At 42.2% G+C, this 25,971-nt stretch overlaps 1 protein-coding gene across 1 annotated transcript in view; it reads right to left on the bottom strand.

Moving 5' to 3' along the window:
• The window catches only part of LOC120936397 (ephrin type-A receptor 3-like), a gene marked incomplete in the record, with an annotated part of 325,284 nt that overhangs the window by 69,971 nt on the left and 229,342 nt on the right, over positions 1-25,971 (bottom strand). Inside the window, 1 exon segment of the mRNA XM_040348687.1 lies at positions 25,813-25,970. Within this exon segment, the coding sequence (XP_040204621.1) occupies positions 25,813-25,970 (158 nt within the window).

A 25,971-nucleotide genomic window follows, 5' to 3' on the forward strand; every position in this document is an offset into this window, starting at 1 on the left:
CGCTATGCCGCCGCAACTTTGCACGCAAGTGCTTTGTGAATAAAGCACTTGCATGAAAAACTTGTGGCGGCATAACGTAAATGACATACGTTAAGCCGCCGCAGAGATACGCCCGATCTACGAGAATCTGGGCCAATGTATTTACTGTTTTTGTTTATGATGAATAATCCTTTCCTAAAGCAGCAGTATGTTGTGGTCTTAAATGACATTTACTGATAATTTTAACATGGCATTCAATAACATGATGAAATAGAATGGAATCCTTGTAGCAATTAGCAATGTAATCAGGTCACCGACTTTAGCTTTATAGAGATTTTCCACATTAAGTGGCTGGTTTTTAGGCATTTTTCTGATGGCGTAAGAATAATTCAGCCTTTGCTTCCTCTAGGTTAGTTTAATTTTAGTTTTATCTTGCAATTACTGCTCTTCCATCCTTTAGATTTAAACTCATTTAGGTCTTACGAACAATTGCAAATGGAATGGAAAAGGTAAACATCTGTCTCTTTCAGTAGAGGATTCAAGCAGCGTATTTACCACATCTCAGTAAACATTGTGGGCCAGCGCTGCAGATGAAGCACATGCATACTACCTACATACAGTATATAACTATGATAAATATGAGTAGTAATGTTAATGCAACATGGCTTGGCATAGCAGCAGCATGCCTTGGCGTACACAGACTGACCTGACCTGCATACACCAGACTGCACTGTGCAGAATGTATATGAGGAATTCCAATTGATCACTGCTGCTCCAAGCTATGAGCTGCAAAGTGCACATCAGATTTCCACATGCACAAACAGTAGCGGCCCATCCATAGGGAGTGCACAGGCAAGGCCCCCCCCATCCATGCGTCCAGCCCCCTGATCTACATGCAGGGCGCCAGGCACATGGATTAGGGAAGGTGTGTTTTGTTTTTGAAGCACGTTTTTAGAGCCAGAGGCTCTAATAGACTTCAAAAAAGGGTGGGCTCGGGCGCAGAGCACTGCGCTTCGAGCCCACCCAGTTGTCTGACAATAGTGAATGAATATTCGTTATTCTCACTTTGATCCTCCTCCCGGCCAATCAGGAAGTGGGCCTGATAGCTGTCACCCAATTGGCTGAAAGGACAGGCAATCCTATTGAATGCCTAGGAGAAGGGTGGAGGAGATGAACGGCGGAAGCTGCCATGATGCAGAGGAGGAGGAGATGCCCGCCCACCACCCGTAGGAGCACTAACCGCTAAGAACATAGATGGGATAAGTGCAGGGCTGGATGACCAACCGACTGTGAGACCCCCAGTGGGAGGTGAGGGCATGGGTGACCCGACCGAGCGGGAACGGGGGATTTGCCATCGGTCGACAGGGGAGGTGGTTGTTTGCCACCCCCCCCCAAAAAAAAAAACACACCAGCCGCCACTGTGCACAAACATATGCTGACTTCTGCAGATAAACATTTTCATGATCTCAATATAATGCTGCTGTCCAAAGGTGTCCCCTGTGCTCATTCTTCCAGAGTGAGGGCACCCTAATACAGGAAATGTGTTACTAGCCAGATCACTAAGTGAAAACAGAGGGTGTATTCATTTATGCATCAACTAATTTGAGTAAAAACTGAAGATTTTGTAATCTAAGTTGTATTTCTAACCTTACTTACATTTAATTGAGCTAAACAAATGTTCTATAAAAAACTCTGTTTTGGAAATTGTCCCCTAGTTACAAACATCCGACTTACAAAGGACTCCTACTTACAAATGGAGGGTGATAACAGGAAGTGAGAGGAAATCTACCCCATGTGTAATGCCCCATACACATGATCGGAATTTCCAATGGAAAAAGCCTGACTGACTTTTTCCATCAGAAATTCTGACCATGTGTATGCCCCATCGGAGTAATTCCATCAAAAATTCAGATGAATTCCATCGGTGTTTGCATAGGGAACGTTCTCTTTTCCTCCGATGGAATTTCGTCAGAATTCCGATGTGAATTTGGTCGGACAAAGGTCCGATCGTGTGTACAGGGCATGAGAGTTATTATGGGAAAAGGGTGTCTCCACTGATGCTTTATGACCAGTTCTTGTTTCCACGACAACCCAACATTTTCAAAATCCAATTGTCATTGGGACAGAAAGTGAGGTTAAATCTTCTGAACAGGGCACAGACAGCAAAACAAATGTTACAGGGGTGTTAACCCTTCCCTATGTTATCCAAAACTCTTAAAAATTGATATTTTGGCTGGAGCTACACTTAAAAAAATGTACCTGTTCCGACTTACAAACAACTTCAACTTCAGAACAAACCTATAGACCCTATCTTGTTTGTAACCCGGGGACCACCTGTACTCATTTATGCTGAGCACTGTTTTTTTGCTTATTTTTATTTTAAGGCAATATTGTCTTGAATTTCCTTTAGGGCGAAAAGTTGTTTTAGTGTAGGATTCTCTGAATGATACAGTAAATTAAGTGACTTTATATCCGACTGACCCTATATATATTTTATATGATTGTTTGTTTTTTCATTTTCATCAGCAAAGCAAAGTCATTGGGGTAGATTCAGGTACTGCTGTGCACTTCTTACGGAGGCGCAGCGTTACGTTTTTACGCTACGCCTCCGTAAATTACTTGCGCTACGCTTGATTCAGGAAGCAGTAGCTCCGTAATTTGCGGAGGCGCTCCGTAAAAATGGCCGGCGTAAGCGCGTGTAATTTAAATGATCCCGTAGGGGGCGTGGATCATTTAAATTAGGCGCGTTCCCGTGCCGAACGTAGTGCGCATGCTCCGTCGGGAAACTTTCCCGACGTGCATTGCGGCAAATGACGTCGCAAGGACGTCATTTGCTTTAACGTGAACGTAAATGGCGTCCAGCGCCATTCACGATTCACTTACGCAAATGACGTAATTTTCAAACATCGCGACGCGGGAACGACGGGTATACTTAGCATTGGCTGCCCCTGCTAATAGCAGGAACAGCCTTACACGAAACCTGACGAACGCAAACAACGTAAAATGCGTACGCAGGGTGCGCGTAGGGTTGTGAATCGGCGTGAGTATGCAATTTGCATACTCTACGCTGACCACTACGGGAACGCTACCTAGCGGCCATCGTAAGAATGCAGCCTACGATACGACGGCATAAGAGCCTTATGCCAGTCATATCTTAGGCTGAATACAGAAAAGTCGTTACGCCGGCGCAACTAAGCAATTGCGCTGCGTAACTATGGATACGCAGATGCAATTGCTTACTGAATCCACCCCATTGTGTGCTAGCAGTGATGATATCACCACTACAGGAAGCCCCAGCAAAGGAGTTCTTCAGGGAAAAAGCAGATACATCTGTGAATACTGATATTGTCAAAATCCTCTCATAATGACAGTTTATCTTGCAGCTACACAGGCTGACCTACTCAATACAGATACGCCTGCTAGATGTAATCTGTCCAGAAACTCAAATGAAAATCGATAATTAAAAGCTAAAAGGTTCCTTGTATGTCAATACAAACACAAAATAAAGATCTAGAGACTCTGGAGGGGATTCTACTCACAGCCTCTAATATAGCTGTGATTTTAAGTAACAACCACAATCAAGGATACAGCTCTGGCTCTGGCGTGGCTCTAGTAGTTGAGCTCCACTTAAATCCAGAAACCTCAGCTCTGGCTCTAGAGCCTCTACAAAACCCTTAGCTCCAGAGCTTCTCCGTAAACTACTGCTCCAGCTCAGCTACAGCTGACAAAATACAAATGTATTACATTACTTTTTCTAAATTCTTTAACCACTTCAGCACCGTACCATTTCGCTGGTCAAAGGTTAAAGACAATTGCGCGGTCATGCGATGTGGCTCCCAAACAAAATTGACGTTCTTTTTTCCCCACAAATAGAGCTTTCTTTTGATCACCTATGCGGCTTTAATTTTTTACGCTATAAACAAAAATAGAGCGACAATTTTGAAAAAAAAATTCAATATTTTTTACTTTTTGCTATAATAAATATCCCCAAAAAATATATAAAAAAAATGTTCCTCAGTTTAGGCCGATACATATTCTTCTACATATTTTTGGTAAAAAAATGCAATAAGTGTTTATTGATTGGTTTGCGCAAAAGTTATAGCGTTTCTCGATGAAAAACATACACACGACCATTTTCCTTGGCAAAAAAGCTCTGCCACCAAGTTTCTTGATGGATTCTGTCGGGGAAAACGGTCGTGTGTATGAGGCCTAAGTATGCAGGCATCCGGGGTAAAGCTATTAACATAGACCGTCACCCACACCGCAGGCTCTCATCGCTGTCAGTCTGGCAATCGTGACTGGGAAGACTACCCTGCAGTAGAGCAATCTGAAAGTGAGGCTTGAAGTGCTCGTGGAGCGCAGTGTGAAAGGGAGGACTTTGATGGTGGTGCGGAGGATAGTCTATGCGGACAGTTCAACCCCGGATGCCTGCATACTTAGATTTGTCTGTTTTAATCATCAACCATTTAAGTTGCTAAATGTTGTACCTTCATTAAATGTAACAATATTGCTACACTTAGAGGTGCCTCTCTTCTCTTTTATACTCAGTTGTGACGTGACGCTACTTGTATATCAAGACATCTTTGTATATCAATTTAAAATGTATTTAAAAACGTTGCTTGTCTCTCAAAACCCTCTCAATCTAGGATTTTACTGTATCTGGGTTGTAACCGGCAAACACAGACATCATCACTATCCTCATAAAGGAGCTCTTTTATTTTGGTTAGTAAAGTAATGTTATTGTGCTGCAAATGACAACATGTGCAACAAACAGTGATGGCTATTGAATTTGATAATTGCCACAAAGGTTTTTAGATCAAAAGATGTTTTCGATATCGGACACCAGGAAAACGTGTCCCAGATGAACAGTATCTCACATAATAAAACTGCACAATAGAAAAAGTGCCTCCGCTCTCTGCTTAGTGCTCAAACATTGCTCCAAGCTCTGTCTCTATTATGGAGTGAAAGGCAGCAGGTGTCCACAATACAAGCTTTTATGAGTTTTCCATTTATATTGCCAGATTAGACTGGGATTTACACAGCTAGATAAAAAGCTGTCAGGCATGATGAATGGTTCTCTTTACTGTGTGCTACACTTGCTGGTGTTTTCTGCAGGGCTGCTGGGTTCAGTGACCACTGCCTTAGTGAATCCAAAGTTCACTATCATTACCGTAGCCAGTACTGTTTTTATATGTAATACCACATTTTGATGGAATGTATTTTACTATTAAGGTGATGTCAGATCAACAATCCGATATGGTATTTCTGTCTTAATAGCAAAAATGTTGCTTTTTTTAACCTCTGCTGACACAAAGCAGGTCAGCATAAGAATTCCTCCAATAGCATGAGCATTGGGAAGGTAGCTTTATTCACAAAAATGCTACATGCCATATTTATGGGAGCCAGATCTCTCTGTCCCCAGGTTTGTGTTACTGAAAAGAGGGATACAGTATTTCTTCATAACTAGTCAGACAGAGCAGAAACAAAATGCAGTAGATTTTTTTTTTTAAAGTAATTTTCTGGGGGCCTGGCTGGCTGCCATCCAAGATAATGATAATCCAACCACATAATGAGAGAGCTCCCTATTCTGATATTATTTTCTATAATTACCTTTCAAAAGTTACAATACAAACTAGGAACAAAACTCCTAGCCATCACAAAACAGCAACATTTCATTGGTAGGAATACCCCATCAAACTAATTATTAATAGAAATGGTAATACCCATGTGATTAATGAAATTGAAGGTGGTTAAATAGGAACTACAGTCTGCTCACCTAATTTGTAAAAAAAAAACTCTCACGAGAGTGAAAGAGAGACCTGTGCATGATGTCATAAGCCTAGGCTAATGACCAGACAAGAAACAGGAAGTGGGCTGTATAAGGTATTTACTGGCAAAAAAAAAAGTTCTACTATCCAAAGTTAAAACAACAAGGGCAGAAGATTTAATAGATGGTAAGAAGAAAAAATTACTGAAGGTCCGCTTTAGGATTTAACAGCATCAGACCAGACCAAAGATAATTCAGCCCCACTGGGAGGAATTTAACAAAATAAATATGTAATTTATATTCAGTGGTCTCTGAACATTTGGACTTTGCCATTGATGGGAGAATGTACATCTGCTTACGATACTGATTACAATCTGATCATAAAAACCCTTTTCAACTATGAACTTTAGATTTACCAAAACTATGTAATATGAAGTCCTACCTAAACTATTCAATCCACCTGTATCCAGTTAGGTAGGCCCTTGCACTTTTTTTTGGTAGATCTAAAGGAGATGGTACAGTCAGATTGTAACATGTGTGTTATGCTTAAAAGGACCCCCCACTGTATATGTACGTCCTCTTTTTAAACATGGATATCTCAGTAACGGCAGCAGCTGCTGCCACAACTGAGATATCCATGTTTTCAGCGGGCGGCCGTGTAAACGATAACGGCAGTCTCCACGGCGGATTCGCCGCAAGATCGCCGTTATCGGTGGCGGGAGAGGGGCCCCCCCCCTCCCGCCGCTTTTCCGCGCCCTCCGCCGCTTACCGGAGCCGTCGGTAGCGGCGGAGGAGATCCGATGCTGCCGCCTGGAGAGTGAGGACTTGAGTGAGGGCAAGATGGCCCCCACCCGTCCTCATAGCTCTGCTGGGCGGAAGTGACGTCAAAACGTCAGTCCCGCCCAGCCTCTTAAAGAGACAATTTTTTTTCTGTCATTTTTTTAAATGACAAATTTTCCTTTTTTTTTTTTTTTTTTTTGCATTTAAGCCTAAATATGAGATCTGAGGTCTTTTTGACCCCAGATCTCATATTAAGAGGACCTGTCATGCTTTTTTCTATTACAAGGGATGTTTACATTCCTTGTAATAGGAATAAAAGTGATCATTTTTTTTTTTTTTTATATTTTAGTGTAAAAAATAATAAAATCAATAAAATTAAATAAGAAAACAAAAAAAAAAATTTTTTAAAGCGCCCGGCCTGGACGAGCTCGCGCGCAGAAGCGAACGCATACGCGAGTAGCGCCCGCATATGAAAACGGTGTTCAAATCACACAAGTGAGGTATCGCCGCGATCGTTAGAGCGAGAGCAATAATTATAGCCCTAGAGCTACTCTGTAGCTCAAAAAATGCAACTTATAGAATTTTTTAAAACGTCGCCTATCTAGATTTTTAAGGGTAAAACTTTGACGCCATGCCACGAGCGGGCGCAATTTTAAAGCGTGACATGTTGGGTATCATTTTACTCGGCGTAACATTATCTTTCACAATATATAAAAAAATTGGGCCAAATTTATTGTTGTCTTATTTTTTAATTCAAAAAAGTGAATTTTTTTCCAAAAAAAGTGCGCTTGTAAGACTGCTGCGCAAATACGGTGTGACAAAAAGTATTGCGATGACCGCCATTTTATTCTCTAGGGTGTTAGAAAAAAAAATATATAATGTTTGGGGGTTTTAAGTAATTTTCTAGCAGAAAAAACTGTTTTAGTCTTGCAAACACCAAATCTGAAAAACACCTGAGGTCTTTAAGTGGTTAAAGTAGAACCGAAAGCAAACTTTTTTCTTTTATAGAGTAAGGGAGGGTTTTAACTTAGAGCCAACAGTTGAGAATGTTCATACAATAAATTATTCGCTTCAATTATCTAAATCATGTTAAAATCCTTGTTTATGTATTGTACAATTGAATAATTGAAGTAAATATTTGTGCAATTCATTGTGTAAAGATTGGTAAATTAGCTCAAATGTCTCCACCATACTGGCACATACAGTTGATCATGGAACCAAATTATTTTTTTCATTAAAATTCCTTAAACAAGAAGTCTTGATTCCATTTTTACTGATTTCTGTTTATGGTTGGCCAAGTATGGGTAGTATTTCATCCCATCTTCCCATCTTCCTATGTGCTGTCTAAGGCTGGCTGAGAGGTCAGACAGGGTACCCCTCCTCCCTCCATGTCCATCCAACAACGCAGCTAGCAAGAAGAAGGCTGCTTTGACAGATGTGTCACGTCTACCCCAATGCAGGTGGTCAGACACTATAGCTGGCTACTGTATGCTTCACCTTTAAAATCACCCTTTTCTTAGGGCAAGCAGGCCTACCAGTAGTTGGTCACCCCCAGGACTTATACACACTGCTATAGTGCCTGGCCACCACACCAGGGCTGATGCAAACTGAGCAAAGACATACTTGCTGTTAGCAGACAGATAGCGTGATTTTATGACAGTGCAGGTAAAAAGACAGGCTGAGTTCAAGGAATAGTCCAATAATCTGGTCCAAAGTCGTACACATGGAAATCCAAACTAGCAAAGCAAGACAGACATACAGGGAGCTTGATCAGGAACACAGGTATCACACACTATCACAAGCTAGGGACTGAGTGTTTGGCTTGCTTATAACAGGTGACTGACCACATCAATCACCTTGCAAGTGGACACAGACAGGAAGAATGCAATAGCCAAAACCCCAATGCTGGAATGAGGAGCAGGAGCACTTAGGTGATCTTGACAAGATGGCTCTTTTCTCCATTGCCAAGCAAATGCCAGAGAGAGGCATCGTACAAGAAACTTGGAGGAGGAGGGTGTGTCAGCTAAATGTTTCAGGTAAGTAAGCAAATGCTTGGAGATGGAGAAAAGTGCCACCTGTTAAAGCAGCCATCCCTTTGCCAGATGCGTTGTTGGACAGCTGTGGAGGGAAGAAGGATTCCCCGTCTTACCTACTGTATGCCCCATTTAACCTGACAGCCACCCTGAGACAGAACATAGGAAGATGGAACAAAGTACTACACATCCTTTGTCCCCTGGGGGACAGAACACATTAATAAAAAAGGGAGTGAGATTTCTATAAACTCCGGACATGATTACTTAATCAGGTTTACAGCAGCAAAACATTACTTTTTCTCAGCAACAAATCCTCATGATGTAGCATACTTTTACGTCCTTCAGTCCATTTTTTAGGATTAGTACTGCTGTACTATTTACTACTTAAGATCTAGACCAGCAAGTCTTATAGACCTCAGCGTCGTGGTCGTGTTTCCAGCCCTCCTCGTGGCTAAACACAAAGCAAAGTCTGGGGGTCCTGTATTTTGTAAAGGTTCAGTTAGACTGGGGGGGGGGGGGGGTGCAGATGCATAGACTAAACCCAGTGCTGGGGTCCATTAGACCTCTGCAGTGCTTAAAGCCTGGGACAATTTGGAATAGACTGGGAGCTGTACTAACCCTGGTTTTTTAAGCAAAATTATTTGTATGACTTATAAATATGTCTGCACAATGTGGATTATGTAAGTGTTTTGATGCAGTACCCACTGTATGCCATGGTAATCATTGCATGCGTGGAGTTGGAATTTAAGGTTTATGGTATATCTATATTATATTCATTTAGGCAAAAAACATTTAGTGATAATCATGTCCATTGGTCTGATTTAACAATATTTTCAAATTTTAAAATGATTGGGACTCATACCCAAAGCATTTCAGTAAGTTTGCTTGGTATTTAGCAGCATTTGATAAAATACAGCTAATCTTTTACTTGATGACTTTGTAGCCCATACGTGTGTGTGTATTGTTTGGTATCCCTCAGTAGTGTACTTGGTTATTTAATGGTAGCACTGTTGTATTCATAATTATGTATGCATTCATATGCCATGATAGCCATTAAAATAAAGAGGAATGCTCAACTGAAAGGTCTCAATTATATCCACATCATAAAAGGATACTGAGCTTTCCACTATAATTAATTTTTTCTAATGACTGCTGTTAGTAAATTGTATGTCTCTAGATTTGCCCAGAGATATATACAGTAGCTACCGTACTTCTGTAGATTGGTGCATTAAGAGCAAAAAACAAAAGAAGACTCAACAAAGGCTAAAATTAGAGAACGAAATACCCTTTGATTTTTGAATGGCAGGTGGGAAACAATGATGACATGCAAATACCAATTGGGAAGGCAAACAACATTTTAGTGAAGGGGAATTTGGTTCTTATTAGTTTTCTCATCATAACCTTAAAGTGTACCTATTAGTAAATTAACTTATCTGATAGTAAGTCTACTTTAAGGCTGGGTTCACACCAGTATGACGCGATCTGACTTTGCCCTGCGACTTGCGACTTGAAGTCCGACATCCGACTTCAATGAACGGGGATCTGACTTTAATCCCGACAATGCCATACCAGACCCTTCGGTCTTAAATACATTTTAAGGGGAGCCCCGCAGCGAAAAAAACGGCATGAGGTCCCCCCCAAAAATCAATACCGTACCCTAATCTGAGCATGCAGCCTGGTAGGTCAGAAAAATGGAGGGGACGAGTGAGCGCCCCCCCCTTCCTGGACCATACCAGGCCACATTCCCTCAACATGGGGGGATGCTTTGGGGCAGGGGGGCTCTGGGGCTTTCCATATATGGGGACAAGGGCCTCTTCCTGACAAGCAAGGGGGCCCCCAGTTCCCGACCTCCACCCTATGTAGGTCTTCTCCACTCTCCACTGATGTCTTCTAGCCCTCTACTGTTCTTCTACCTCTATCCGCTGTCTTCTCCCTCTGTTCTTACTCCGATGTTGACTCAATGCTCTCTCCCTCTCTAATGCTGGTTGCGCGGTGTTCCACGACTTATATTGGTATGGGACGGGGTCACCGGTGATGTCATACGGAGGCCCGCCCCTTTATGGCATCATCACCCCGGGAATTATATGACGTGACGTCATAAGGGGGTAGGGCCTATGGGTGATGACACCCAGTGACCCCACCCCATGCCAATATAAGTAGTGGGGGGCTCGCTCGTCCCCACCCCCTTTCCTGACCGAAGGGCCTGGTATGGTCTTGAAGGGGGAACCCCATGCCACTTTTTATTTAATTTGGTGTGGAGTTCCCCTTCAAGATCCTCAGAGAACAAGTCAGATGCCAAAGTCGGATCAAGATGATCAGACTTTGATCCAACTTCAATGATATTAAATGGGTTGAAGTAGGATCAAAGTCAGACCACAGTAGTGCAGGGAGCATTTTCAAAGTTGGACTGACTTGTGTTGGACCAGTTAAAGCGGAGTTCCACTCCAAATGGAACTTCCGCTTTTCAGAACCCTCTGGTGTCATATGTGACACCTTTCAGGGGGAGGGGGAGCAGATACCTGTGTAATACAGCTATTTTGCTCCCACTTCCGGGCATAGATACCCGAGCCACCCTCGAGTGTCTACACCCCTCCCCCCTCCCGCTGTATTCTGGGAAACACACAGGTCCCAGAAGACAGCAGGGACCAGAGGCATCGTGCAGCAAGAGTCGCACATGCGCAGTAGGGAACCAGGAGGTGAAGACGCAAGGCTTCATTTCCTGATTCCCTTACCGAAGATGGTGGCGGCAGCATCCGACAGCCGAGGGATCGATCGGCTTCGGGTGCCAACATTGCGGGCATCCTGGACAGGTAAGTGTCCTTATTTTAAAAGACAGCAGCTGCAGTATTTTCTAGCTGCTGACTTTTAAATATATATATATATATATATATATATATATATATATATTAGGGTCGTCCCGATACCGATACCAGTATCGGTATCGGGACCGATACTGAGCATTTGCGGGAGTACTTGTACTCCCGCAAATGCCCCCGATGCCAGATCCGATGCTACCCCCCCTGCCGCCGCCGCATACCGCAATGCCGCCCTCGCCGCCGCCGCATACCACAACGCCCCCACCGCCTATTTAATCAGCGTGCGGGGAACATTACAGCTTTCATTTGAATAGCTGTCTGTTCCCCGATGCGCCGTGTATAGACACTCCCCCTTGCTCGGGATTGGACGGGTGATCTGTCTATTAAAGTGCAGATCACCTGTTCAATCCCAAGCAAGGGGGGGGTGTCTATACGCAGCACGGCGGGGAACAGACAGCAATTCAAATGAAATCTGTAATGTTCCCCGCACGCTGATTAAATAGGTATGGGTATGGGGAGACATGGCTGCATATGTGGGGAGACATGGCTGCATATGTGGGGAGACATGGCTGCATATGTGGGGAGACATGGCTGCATATGTGGGGGGACATGGCTGCATATGTGGGGGGACATGGCTGCATATGTGGGGGGACATGGCTGCATATGTGGGGGACATGGCTGCATATGTGGGGGACATGGCTGCATATGTGGGGGACATGGCTGCATATGTGGGGGACATGGCTGCATCTGTGGGGGACATCGCTGCATTCGTGGGGGACATGGCTGCATTTGGGGACACATTTCAAAAAAAGTATCGGTATTCGGTATCGGCGAGTACTTGAAAAAAAGTATCGGTACTTGTACTCGGTCCTAAAAAAGTGGTATCGGGACAACCCTAATATATATAAATAGTAATGGCACACATAAAGTGCAAATCCATGCAAAATGTTTAATCCACATCGGATGGAATGGGTTAGAACCCTTTTCAGGCACTACTACTAATGTCACGTGAAATCATGTGAGTTACATAAAAAGCATATCCCCATTCATTCTAAATACCCAACCATGTACAGATGAAATATGCTTTTCACATCATTGGATAAATGATGTTAATAATCACAAAGTGTATTTTCTGAAAATTCCCAACCCTTAGTAAATCATCCTTTATAAGTCGTACATGTTTCACGGGAATTGTTTGAAGTGCCAAAGAGTTGTTATAAACAGACTTTTGGCCTTGACGCATTCAACAAAGAGGGACAAACAGTAAAACACGTTTTTCAGTTGTTCTGTCTATAACCCAAGTGTCAGATAAACATTGATTTTGTAATATACTGTCTAAGTACCTGGAATTATGCCATAGTGGTGAAGTAGCTGAAGAGCCGTGTCCCTGCATCTGATCATAACCACACAGCAATCTAATCAGTTTACTAAACAATCTGAGCTATGAATGGCATTGGAAGAGAATGTGGGTATTAGACAAATCACAGCTCACACCAGTAATATGATAAAATCCTTGTTATAACAACTTGCCAGAATTCCATGGTCATTAAAGTGGAACTATGTTGCACCTGAGCACCGCAAACCAAAAATGACATTTAATTTATTTTTAATATCCAAAACAAACTCACCCATCTAACCATGTCTCCATGCTTTTATTTGCTGGGAAATCACTTAACCCCCCCCCCCCTAGCATTTCTGGCTGTGGCCATTTTGAGTAAGGGAAGATGGTGTGCTTTGCTAAGAACCCCCCCCCCCCCCCCTCGAGAATGTTTGAAATCATTTGCCTGGGAAGTAACTGAAGAAATGTGAAAAAAAGTTTAAAATACGTGCATATGGTATGCTTTCCTATTTACCAATGCTAGCAGCATAAGGATTACAAATTGTCAAAGTGAATTTAGAGAGTGAAGTTTTGCTTTAACCACTTGCAGACCTGTTCATGCAGATATACTGCAGCAGGTCAGTTCTCAAAGCCGTCCGCCGGCAGCCTGCGATTGCAGTGAGGAGAGGCAGTTTGGGGAACTGCCTATGTAAAGAAGGCATTTCCCCGTTTTGCCTAGTGACATGACAGGGATCTCCTACTCCCAGTGATCGGGAACAGTGATTTCTGCCATGTTTCAGTAATCCCATCCCCCCTACAGTTAGAACACGCTAATGAAACTAACACTTAACCCCTTGATCGCCCCCTAGTGTTAACCCCTTCCCTGCCAGTGTAATTTTTATAGCACTGATCAGTGAATTTTTATAGCACTGATCAATGTAATATTGTCACTGGTCCCCAAAAAGTATAATTTGGAGTCTTTCCCATTGTTTGTGGATGCGATAACTTTTGCACAAACCAATCAATATATGCCTATTGCGATTTTTTTTACACAAATATGTAGGAAAATATATATCAACCTAAACTGATGAATACGTTTGTTTTTTTTATATATTTTTTTTTGGGGATATGTACAAAAAAAAAATATTTTTCAAAATGGTCAGCTTTTTTTTATTTATAGTGCAAAAAATAAAAGCCGCAGAGGTGTACAAATACCACCAATTTTTGTGGGGAAAAAAGGACGTTGATTTTGTTTGGGTACAGAGTTGCACGACCGCGTAATTGTTAATTAAAACGACGCAGTGCCGTATCGCAAAAAATGCTCTGCTCATTAGGGGGATAAATCCTTCCGGGTTTGAAGTGGTTAAATGGGAATGTTTCAGGTATTTTCTCAACTACCCCCAACGTTTGTCATCACTTCTTGTATTCTTATTGCTTTTTTTTTTTCAGCATTGCAAAAAAAATATTTTGTGTAACCTTCCGCTTCCACAGTACCTCGTCGCAGCGAGGTACATCATGTCCGCCTGCCATTTGGTGACTGGGATATGAGTGTAATCAATCCCAGGAGTCAAGGTACCTCCTCCGGGTGTAGCATCGCGATATTGCCAAAAAGGAAATTACGTGATGCAAGGCAGGGATAAGCAGCATTTTCAAAGGGCAACCAGTCTGTTGTTGGCAACCTAAACACAAGTGTGCCGTACTTTGTTGTTTATGCGCATGCGGGAGATCAGGAGGTGCATGCTGAGTAGCCAGCAGTGCCATATCCCAGAACTAGATACCAGTGGGCTTCAGCTGCCCACACTGAAGAAATGAGCATGTTCGGGGGGGACTGCTAAGTGAGTTTTTTTAAATAAATTACATTTACAAAATGTATATTAACAAATCATGCCGATTGATATAGGATTAAGTGCAAACATCACAGTGTTTTTTTTTTTTTAAAAAGCTGGAATTCTGCATAATGGCTTGAGCTACATAGGAGATTTTGGCTGCACAGTTGCAGGATCACAATTTAAAGTGAACCTGTGCTGAGATCATGCACACTATAATATATACATATTCTGAACATGCAGTAAAAGCACCTAACTAGTCCTTCTACATCTCTATCTATAAGCATTGTGGAGAAATGTATTTACAAAGTTAACAACACAAGCACTGTGTTCTGTGAAAACAAATCTTGCAAGCTCTTTAATGTAAACACACAAGCTATTAGGTCTCTTTCATAGGGGTGATCTGATCAGGTCTGTCTTCAATGTGAAGCTTAATGTTAGTCTATGGGCGGCCAAATGTAAAATGACCTAGCTTTGTCCATTTAAAGTCAATTAACTTCATGTCCATCCAGATACAAAAAAAACATAGAAAGTCTGCATCCTTTTCTGTATTTTTGGACCGAAATATGACACATCTGAGGTAGTCTTACTGGGCAGAAAAGAAAGCATAAAAAAGAAACTGAAAAAGAAAATGCAGCCATCTCATATAAGAATTTGTAAGCTGCAATATAATAAATGCTTGCTTTTGGGTTTAATAGAACTGTAATGTCTTTAGTGTGGGCTCAAGAGAACTTTAACCACTTGCTGACCAGCCGCTGCAGTTTTACTGCGGCAACATGGCTCGGCTGGGCGAAACGACGTTATGTTACATCGCTTCGCCCTGTGGCCACTAGGGGCGTGCCTGGCAGCGCGATGACCGCCGGGCACCCGCGATCGCTCGTGACAGAGCAAAACCAGGAGCTGTGTGTGTAAACACACAGCTCATGGTTCTTTTAGGGCAGAAATTACTGATTGTCTGTTCATACAAAGTATGAACAGCGATCTGTCATTTCTCCTAGTAAGTCCCATCTCTCCACAGTTAGAATCACTCCCTAGGACACACTTAACCCCTAGTGTTAACCCCTTCCCTGCCAGTGACATTTTTACAGTAATCAGTGCATTTTTATAGCACTAATCACTGTAAAATTGTCAGTGGTCCCAAAAATGTGTCAAACGTGTCCGATCTGTCTGCCAAAATGTCGCAGTCCTGATAAAAATCACCGCCATTACTACTATATAAAAAAATTATCAGAAAAATTCCATAATTCTATCCCCTATTTTGTAGACGCTATAACTTTTGCGCAAACCAATCAATATATGCTTATTGCGTAGAAGAATACATATCGACCTAAACTGATGAAAACAATTGCTTTTGTTTTTTTTAAATTGGGATATTTATTATAGCAAAAAGTAAAAGATACTGGGGGTTATTTCCGAAAGTCAAATCCACTTTTCACTACAAGTGCAAACTACATGTGCAAAGTGCACTTGGAAGTGCAGTTGCTGTAAATCTGAGGGGTAGATCAGAAATGAGGGGAAGCTCTGCTGTTTTTTTTATCCAATCATGTGCAAGCTAAAATGCTGTTTTTGATTTTCCTTGCTTGTTCCCCTCGGATTTACAGCGACTGCACTTCCAAGTGCATTTTCAGTGCACTTTCAAGTGCATTTTGCACTTGTAGTTTGCACTTGTAGTGCAAAGTTGTTTTGCATTTCGTAAATAACCCCAATTTTTTTTTTTCAAAATTGTTCTTTTGTTTATAGCACAAAAAATAAAAACCACAGAGGTGATCAAATACCACCAAAATAAAGCTCTATTTGTGGGGAAAAAAAGGACACAATTTTGTTTGGGTACAGCATCGCACGACTGCACAATTGTCAGTTAAAGCAACACATTAAAATTGTAAAATTGCTCTCGTTAGGAAGGGGGTAAAATCTTTCAGGGCTGAAATGGTTAAGCAAGACTGTTAGAGAATGTTGGCTAATTTACAATTGAATGAATGTGATTTTTTTTTTCAAAGGGGGAATTTAAACGCTTTATTCCAACAAGTTCTTCTCTCCTTAGATTAGTATTTAATTCTTAAATGAATACAGGTTTATAAAACACAGTGTAACGATCATAGAGACATATACTATTCCCAAAGGGGCATGCAATGCAGCCGCTATTCTCTGCTGTTCTGGGTCACTGCAACCTGATTCAGAATCACTTGTACGTGTGAAAAAACGTGTTAGCCATCACAGGAGACTAGGAAATACAGTAATTGTAACAATAATACACTCACCCACAAAAAACTGTCATAATGATAATTTTTTTGCTCAGACAGACTCGGCTAGACTCACAGTTAGCAGCATAAAAGATTCAGTAGAGCATTGAAGGAGAGGCAGAGGAGCTTGGCCAGTAACAGTAGAGGACACAAAACAGAATTGGAGAGGGCTATGATGTGCAAGAAGGAAGTTGGCTAGGCTAGCAAACTGACTTGTCCATGAGTAGTTACATGTTCTAACAAAGGCTCATTGAAAGTGAATAAAAATAACGTATAAAATGAAAAACACTGCAAGTAGAGCACTTTACACATGTTAGGTCCCTGACTTAAAATTATGTATTTTTTTAAAAATAAATTCCTTCCAAAAACACCTTTTATTGCAGCATTTTTTGCTAAGAGTAGCTTTTTTAGTTTTTGCATTACAAACTTCTCTCACCTAAACACGTTGCCCCACTCGCCAAGGAGCATGGGGGTTCTTGATTAACAGTAAGTGGTTTGAATGACACTGGGAATTATTTAAAGGGGTTGTAAAGGAAATATTTTTTTTCACCTAAACTGCTTTTACCTTAGTGCAGTCCTCCTTCACTTACCTCATCCTTCCATTTTGCTTTTAAATGTCCTTATTTCTTCTGAGAAATCCTCACTTCCTGTTCTTCTGTCTGTAACTCCACACAGTAATGCAAGGCTTTCCCCCTGGTGTGGAAAAAGCCTCTTGAGGGGGGGACGGGGGACGATCAGGAGTGTCAGGACGCCCACTAACACAAAGCTCCTTTCTCTATCTGAAAAGTAGAGAGCGTCCTGACTTGCCTGCTCGCCCCCTCCCCCCTCAAGAGGCTTTCTCCACACCAAGGAGAAAGCCTCGCATTACTGTGTGTAGTTACAGACAGAAGAACAGGAAGTGAGGATTTCTCAGAAGTAATAAGGACATTTAAAAGCAAAATGGAAGGATGAGGTAAGTGAAGGAGGACTGCACTAAGGTAAAGGAAACTATTTAGGGAAACAATTTTTTTCCTTTACAACCCCTTTAACTTAGGGGTAGTATAGTCACTGTATCACATACAAGTGATTCAGTGGGGGGACAGTGCCGGAGATACTGCAGTAAGGCCCGTACACACGGCCGAGGAACTCGACGTGCCAAACACATCGAGTTCCTCTGCCAGTTCAGTCCTGGAGCCGCCGAGGACCTCGGCGGGCCGAGTTCTCCCATAGAACAACGAGGAAATAGAGAACATGTTCTCTATTTCCTCTCCGAGGTCCTCGTCGGCTTCCTCGGCCGAAAGTGTACACACGGCCGGGTTTCTCTGCAGAATTCAGCCAGAAACTTGGTCGGAAGCTGAATTCTGCCGAGGAAACTGGTCGTGTGTACGGGGCCTTAGAGCTGTTTTTTTGTTTGTTTGTTTGTTTGTTTGTTTGTTTTTTTACTACTGCATGGCATCATATTTTATTTTATTTTTTTAAAGTGGAGGTTGAGCTTTAAAGTGTTTGAAAACCCTCACAAATACACGGTGAAGTGAACAGCCTCAGATGATACACATATATGAAACAAAACATACGTTTTACTTGTATATCTGCTGTCTTCCCCTCTCTACACCCTTTGAATAATGCAGATTATGTTAAAAATATTTCTTCATGTTTCAGCAGCACATAGGGGTGGGTGGGGAGAGTGGACTTACACTGTGTGACAGCTGATTGTAGGAGAGGAACACACGCCCCTCTCCACATAGGCAGAGAAACAAAGGAAGATGCAGAGCTGTATTCTGAATAGATAAGATTTCTGCTTATCTCCCTTCCCGACACAAATTTTCAACTCATGTTATCTCATGTGTTGGAGAGCTTGTCAGAAGTTACTCATCCTGATAACAGAGGAACAAAGCACCAGAGAAAATGTCACTTAGAGCTTTGGAGAGAGACAAGTAAACACTACAGATATATGTGCTTAGTTCATTATTCATAAATGGGGTTTTCAACCATTTTAAGTGTTTTCTTAATAATTCCTGACTTTCACAAGTATTAACTGTCAGACAAATAGCTCTGTTTACACTATACAACATAATGAAGACATCCTGACAGGCCTCCTGTCATTGGCTATCACTAAGCTAGTTCCTCCCCCCACTTTAGGCTGATCATGGTTTGCTACCTCTATTAGTTGAGGTAACTAGATCACGTTTTGCATGACCCCATTCCTTTTGTCAGTGCTGGGTAAGTGAATTTAGGTGCCCAGGGCCCTGCCTTCACATGACTAGGGTATTAAAGATGATCTGTCTCAATTCTGCTCTGACCATCACTCCCTTCATCCCTTATAAATAACCACATGACCACAAGCTGGAATTAAATGGCCATAGCAGCCTTTTATTAACAAACTGTATACAAAGAAGGTAAATAACATGTTAACCCAGTTTTTCTTGAGCCTAGGCCTCCAGCCACCACAGTACCGACTCAGAGACAACCAGTCGCAGATACCAACATACCAAATGCTGGGAGCCTTACCTCAGACGGGTCCCTACAAAGTATATGTTTGCCTCATACTAACCTACCAGGACCTCGTACCCTGCTTGCTGCCATGACAAATAAAACAAGAAAACTTCCTTAGAAAAGGAGGGGAGGGGGGACCACAGAACCAAAATCCATAAAAAACCCTAGCTTGGCTACTCCCTGAAGCTCCACCTGTTCATGTCCTAGACACCAATCAAATGAGTCCCACCACTTATATTTCCTGTCAGACTAGGCTGAAACCCCTACTTGACCCAAGCCCCTTTAACCCCTGTCATGCCGGCCCTCCGCCCATGTCTTTTCTCTCCTTTACTCCGAGCCTTCCTTGCTTGCCCAAAGCTTTAAATGACAATAAACCAAACTAAACATACCTGAAAACTTTTGGACTGTGAGACTTTACAGAGCAGAAATGTATGAATGGCAATAACTTTATAGCTCATCTCATGGTACAAAATCAAACTACAGCTACAGATACAATATGGCGGTATATGTATATCTCAATGTATATCATAGTATAGTGTCATTTGCTTCATGGCATATTTATCACCATGTGGGAATTCCATGAATTTTATATTGTTTACAAACTACCCGGTATAAGCCTAGGTAGGAAAATTTGATTATTGTAAAATTCAGCTTTATTGTACAATAATGCACTATACAAAAATTCCCAGTGTATTTCTTCACCAACCAATATGTAAATAATATTGGTTGGTGAAGGAATTCACTGGGCATTTTTGTATAGTGCATTTTTCTACAATAAAGCTGAATTTTACAATAAACAAATTGTCCTACCTAAGTGACTAGCTTGGAAGGTTCTTTCCTTCCCCCTCTCTTATTTGCTTGGTTCGGTCACGTGGACAGCACCAGATATAGCTATGTTTTATTTGGTGATAGTGTTATACACCGAATACAGTATCAGTTAATAACTGTCTGTTATCTACCAAGTGGTTGAACTATGTTTAATTTTTGATTTTTATATATGTGTAAGCTGGAATTACCTGTTAACATGATAACAAACACTCAACAACCTATTTAATCCATTATTAACCATTCCATGCCCACGCTATAGACAAAAGATGGCTACAGTGTGGCTGTCCCATTCTGGGAGGGCATTCATGGACCTCCTTCCGGAACCACGCTCCCTGCGTGCTCCCTGGACCAATCACAGCAGCCCTTTACCATGTGATCAGCTGTGTCCAATCAATTTTCCACTTTTATCTTCTAACTATTTCTAGTTGGTATTTGGTTATAGGTAGCAATGTAAAGTCTTGTTTCCTTCAAGTTACTCAGCTGTGATCATTTCTCCACAACTAACAACCTAAGGGCTCATTCATGCATGAGGTCTTACTGCCAGCGATCTGCAGGGTTTACATTGCAAAGGGCCTTTGACAGGAAAAGAGATGGTGATATGTTGCCTTCTTCCAGCCTTCTTTAACCCTTAAAATGATGAACCACTGTACCACTACCGCATGGCGATGCTACCACCTGCAAAAAAAGTGACATGCTGTTTCATTTTTGCAGCTGCATTGCAGCAAAGCATCGTGGATGCTGCATGTATACAGGTCTGAGCACCTGAATCTGGCCGAGTGTACACACACTCCATTCAAAAGAACCGCTATTCTTTTGACGTCATCGACTACAACGAGCATGTGCTTGTCACATTCAATGCCATCGCCACCATCTTGCTACACCCTACCTATGCCTTGGAAGCTACCGCACATGCGTCTATGTCTTTTCAAGCATGCGCAGGTTTCCACAGTGACAGGTAAGTATACACACTCTTGGGTTTCTCGGCAGGAAAACACTGCCGAGAATCACAACGAGAAAATAGAGAGCAGGTTCTCTATTTTTCTCGTCTAGATTCTAGGCAGTTTTCTTGATGAGAAACCTCAAAGCCTCGTACACACGCATGGTGTACACTCGGCGAAAAAGCTGCCAGAAGCTTTCTAGCCAAGAAAACCGTGCGTGTGAACAAGGCTTAAGGGAAAAAAACACGGAGTCCACTCCTATACAGAAGAATACAATTCTATCTCTGAAATAAATAGTTTTAACCACTTAAGGACCAGCCCATGTACATATACGTCCACAATATGGCACGTACAGGCACATGGGCGTATGGGTACGTCCTCGCCTATTAGCGGGTGGGGGGTCCGATCGGGACCCCCCCCGCTACATGCGGAGGTCGGGTCCGCTCGGGGAGCGATCCGGGACCACGGCGCGGCTATTTGTTTATAGCCGCTCCGTCGCGATCGCTCCCCGGAGCTGAAGAACGAGGAGAGCCGTGTGTAAACACGGCTTCCCCGTCCTTCACTATGGCGGCGCATCGATCGCGTCATTCCCTTTATAGGGAAGACACGATCGATGACGTCATTCCTACAGCCACACCCCCAAACAGTTGTAAACACATACTAGGTGCACCCTAACTCCTACAGCGCCCCCTGTGGTTAACTCCCAAACTGCAACTGTCATTTTCACAATAAAGAATGCAATTTAAATGCATTTTTTGCTGTGAAAATGACAATGGTCCCAAAAATGTGTCAAAATTGTCCGAAGTGTCCGCCATAATGTCGCAGTCACGAAAAAAATTGCTGATCGCCGCCATTAGTAGTAAAAAAAAATAAAAAAAATAAAATGCAATAAAACTATCCCCTATTTTGTAAACACTATAAATTTTGCGCAAACCAATCGATAAACGCTTATTGCGATTTTTTTTACTAAAAATAGGTAGAAGAATACGTATCGGCCTAAACTGAGGAAAAAAAATGTTTTTATATATGTTTTTGGGGGATATTTATTACAGCAAAAAGTAAAAAATATTGCTTTTTTTTCAAAATTGTCGCTCTATTTTTGTTTATAGCGCAAAAACTAAAAACCGCAGATGTGATCAAATACCACCAAAAGAAAGCTCTATTTGTGGGGAAAAAAGGACGCCAATTTTGTTTGGGAGCCACGTCGCACGACCGCGCAATTGTCTGTTAAAGCGACGCAGTCCCGAACTGTAAAAACCCCTTGGGTCTTTAGGCTGCATATTGGTCCGGGGCTTAAGTGGTTAATGTATTTTCTCAAAGCAATAGCAGATCATTTTGTACATGACATGTTTTAGTTTTCTGGTTATACTGCATTAAAGAGCAACTTCAGGCAACAAGTTAAAAAAAGTCAGTAAACTGTTAATGCAATCTAGGAAACAGTGAAAAATGAGACTCCATTCGATTAACCTTTAACAGAGTTTGCGGGTTCTGTGCCATGTAACTGGCTCTCTGATAGATGAAGAGAGGATGTGTTCAGAGCCTGGGAACAACTAGCTTGCACTTTTGGAGGCTTTGAGTCAGAGCTATTTAGGAAATAAAGATACTGGTAGTAATTACTGAGAGTGGCAGAAAGTTGAGGTGTAGTGCAAATTACGGCATTGCGGCAGCTGTTTCTTGTACATGTAAAATGTTCATGTCTGAATGTAGGCACAGTGCACTTTTTAGACCTTGTTTCATATTGTACACACACCTCGTACACACGCACGGTTGCCGAGTAAACTGTGCGTGTGTACGAGGCTTTGTGGTTTCTCATCAAGAAAACTGCCCAGAATCTAACGAGAAAAGTAGAGAACCTGTTCTCTATTTTCTCGTCGTGAGATTCTTGGCAGTGTTTTCCTGCCAAAAAACCTGAGCGTGTGTATACTTACCTCTCCATGGATATCCGCACATGCTTGAAATGACTTTGACGCATGCGTAGTAGCTTCCAAGGCATAGGTAGGGTCAAGCAAGATGGCGGCAACGGCAGTGAATGTGACGAGCGCATGCTCGTCGTAGTCGATGATGTCACCGCGTTCGTGGCATTCAAAAGAATGGGGGTTCTTTTGAATGGCCTGTGCGTACACTCGGCCGGCAAGAGAATCTTGCCAAGAATCTCGTCAGGAAAAACAAAGTTTTTTTCCTGACGAGATTCTGGGCCGTGTGTACAGGGCTTTGGACTTTAAGGTAGTTCATTCACATCTTCCTCTAGCCGTATGACAGAAGGCTTGTACCTCTATTGGGACCTGGGACTGAGGGTAAACAATGCTAGAGCCTGTGTATTGCACCTGCTCTGCAGACCTGAATGCAAAAATGTTATAAATGCACAATTTTCATTGTATCATTTTTGGCGCATGTATTCTTTTTTTTTAAAGATGGGCTATGCCTTTAAAGGGGTTGCAAAGGTTAGTTTTTTATTTTCTAAATAGGTTCCTTTAAGCTAGTGCGTTGTTGGTTCACTTAAGCCCTGTACACACGATCGGTTTGTCTGATGAAAACGGACCGATGAACCGTTTTCATCGGACAAACCGATCGTGTGTGGGCCCTATCGGTTTGTTTTCCATCAGTGAAAAAAAGTAGAACATGTTTTAAAATCTTCCTATGGATAAAAAAAAGAAAAAAACGATCGTCTGTGTGGAAGTCTATCGGTCAAAAATCCACGTATGCTCAGAATCAAGTCGACGCATGCTCGGAAGCATTGAACTTAATTTTTCTCAGCACGTCGTAGTGTTTTACGTCACCGCGTTTGGACACGGTCGGATTCTTGACCGATGGTGTGTAGGCAAGACTGATGAAAGTCAGCTTCATCGGATATCCGATGAAAAAATCCATCGGATTATATTCCATCAGATATCCGATCGTGTGTACAGGGCTTTACCCTTTTCTTCGATTTCCCTTCTAAAAAATGTTTTTCTTTGTCTGAATTTCTCACTTCCTGTTCCTCCTAGGTAAGCTTGCCCCCATCATCCGAGCCGTTCTGGCTGGGGGTTAGTCAGCCAGAACAGCTTACTGAGGAGGAACAGGAAGTGAGAAATTCAGACAAAGAAAAAAACATTTAGAAGGGAAATTGAAGGAAAGGGTAAGTGAACCAACAATGCACTAGCTTAAAGGGACCTATTTAGAAAATAAAAGACGAACCCTTACAACCCCTTTAATGTAAAAAAAAAAAATTTCCACTTTTTCCGACAAACCGAGCGGGTTCTGGGAAAGGTAGGGGTTTTGGGTGGGGAGAGTTACTAAGTGGAGATGCACTTATGTTTTTTTCCAACAAACGGCGCGGGATCTGGGAAAGGTACGGGTTTAGGGTGGGGAGAATCACTAAGTGGAGATGCACTTAGGGTTTAAGTTCATAGGTCAAAGGTCAGCTAGGGTTAGGGTTCAGCTTAGGGTTAGGGTTAGAGTTCAGCTTAGGGTTAGGGGTCAGGGTTAGGGTTAGGATTAGGGTTAGGGTTGGGGTTAGGATTAGGGTTAGGGTTAGGGTTTCCCATTGAAGAATATGGCTAGGATTTAGGAATTGGAACAGGGACCTCCCACAAAGGTCAAAGGTCAGAAGGTGGGTTCCCAAAGGTCAAAGGTCACAGGGCGTGGCTGACCCAACCCACCAAAGTGTACTGCCTACCCCAACTAAGTCGGGGAATGAACAAGTCGGAGAAAAGGGTCTTGCGCTTTGCGCGTCCATTGCGCAAATGTTTTTTATAAAGCTGCCGAGCGAAGCGAGGCAGCCACGCGTCCTACGAGTTTCCACTTGGGCTACCTCTGCCATGGCGAGCAAAGCATGGGAAGCAGCTTCTTCATTATTCTGCAGAGCATCTCTAGTTCTGTGGATTGCTCTAATCATAAAAACATCAATAAAGTGATAAGATAAGGATGCTTTTAGACTTTCATGCCATGTGGAGTTTTTATGATCAGAGACATTCACAAAGCTTAGGTAGGAAATAGTTTTTAATGATTACTGTAATTGTGTAATGGGTGGCAATAACCGTAATTTGACCTTAGACAGATGTTTCTCCAGGAATTATGGATGGTTGACACCTGCCCACTCTCAGCATCCTCATATGATTGCTACTTGTAACAATCATCTCTAAGACTTATCCTAAATTCCTTTTTGTCCTTAGAAAATCCATTTTCATCACTACTTATTTCCTAAAGGTTTTCTAACAAGTTAGAAAGTCTTTGGATCTGGGGAGGGCTGGGCGGAGGAACATTTCCCCTTGGGCCAGTGTTTATTATAACTGTTGGGTTGGAAGGCCCAGAGCGGATATACTTTATATTTGAGACATTGCTCAGAGTGAAACGCGCAGTCACTAACACTTGGTGGGCTTTATATAACTAACCCACATCCAGATCTGCAATCACAGCCCCAGGCAGAGGGTAATATTCCAGCACAATCCCAATAGTCCCAATAATTCATTTACTTTACTAACACCCACCTTACACCATGTCCACCAATTACTTTGACATCTTGGCACACTTTGTTAAGCCTTCAAAAATCCATTCTACCATGAAAGGGCCATTTTGTTGCATTTGTCCTCTATCTATGTTAAAAGTTCCCTGGGTTGCTTTTGGTGAAATAACTTATATTTAATATCCTACGTTCCACAATAAAAGTTCTATCTTCTCCCTCCTCTTAGAAAGTCATCCAGGGTCCGATCCTCTTTTATCTCTTGTCATATATGTTTTCCAGGTAGATTTCATTATTTAAAAAGGTAACAAGCCATTGTGGAAGCCTGTGCTATCAGCTTGTGCATACAATATTTCATTATCAAAAACTGCACTTACATTTGGTGACAACTCCTTCCAGTCGGATGATATTCGGGTGATCGAATTGCCCCATGATACTGGCTTCCCCTAAAAAGTCTCTCCTCTGTCTTTCAGCATAGCCAACTTTAAGGCTCTTAATTGCCACACAGATCTCCCTCTTGCTGGGTAATTTCAGCA

The sequence above is a fragment of the Rana temporaria genome, chromosome 4 (assembly GCF_905171775.1).
Source record: "Rana temporaria chromosome 4, aRanTem1.1, whole genome shotgun sequence".
Lineage (NCBI taxonomy): Eukaryota > Metazoa > Chordata > Amphibia > Anura > Ranidae > Rana > Rana temporaria.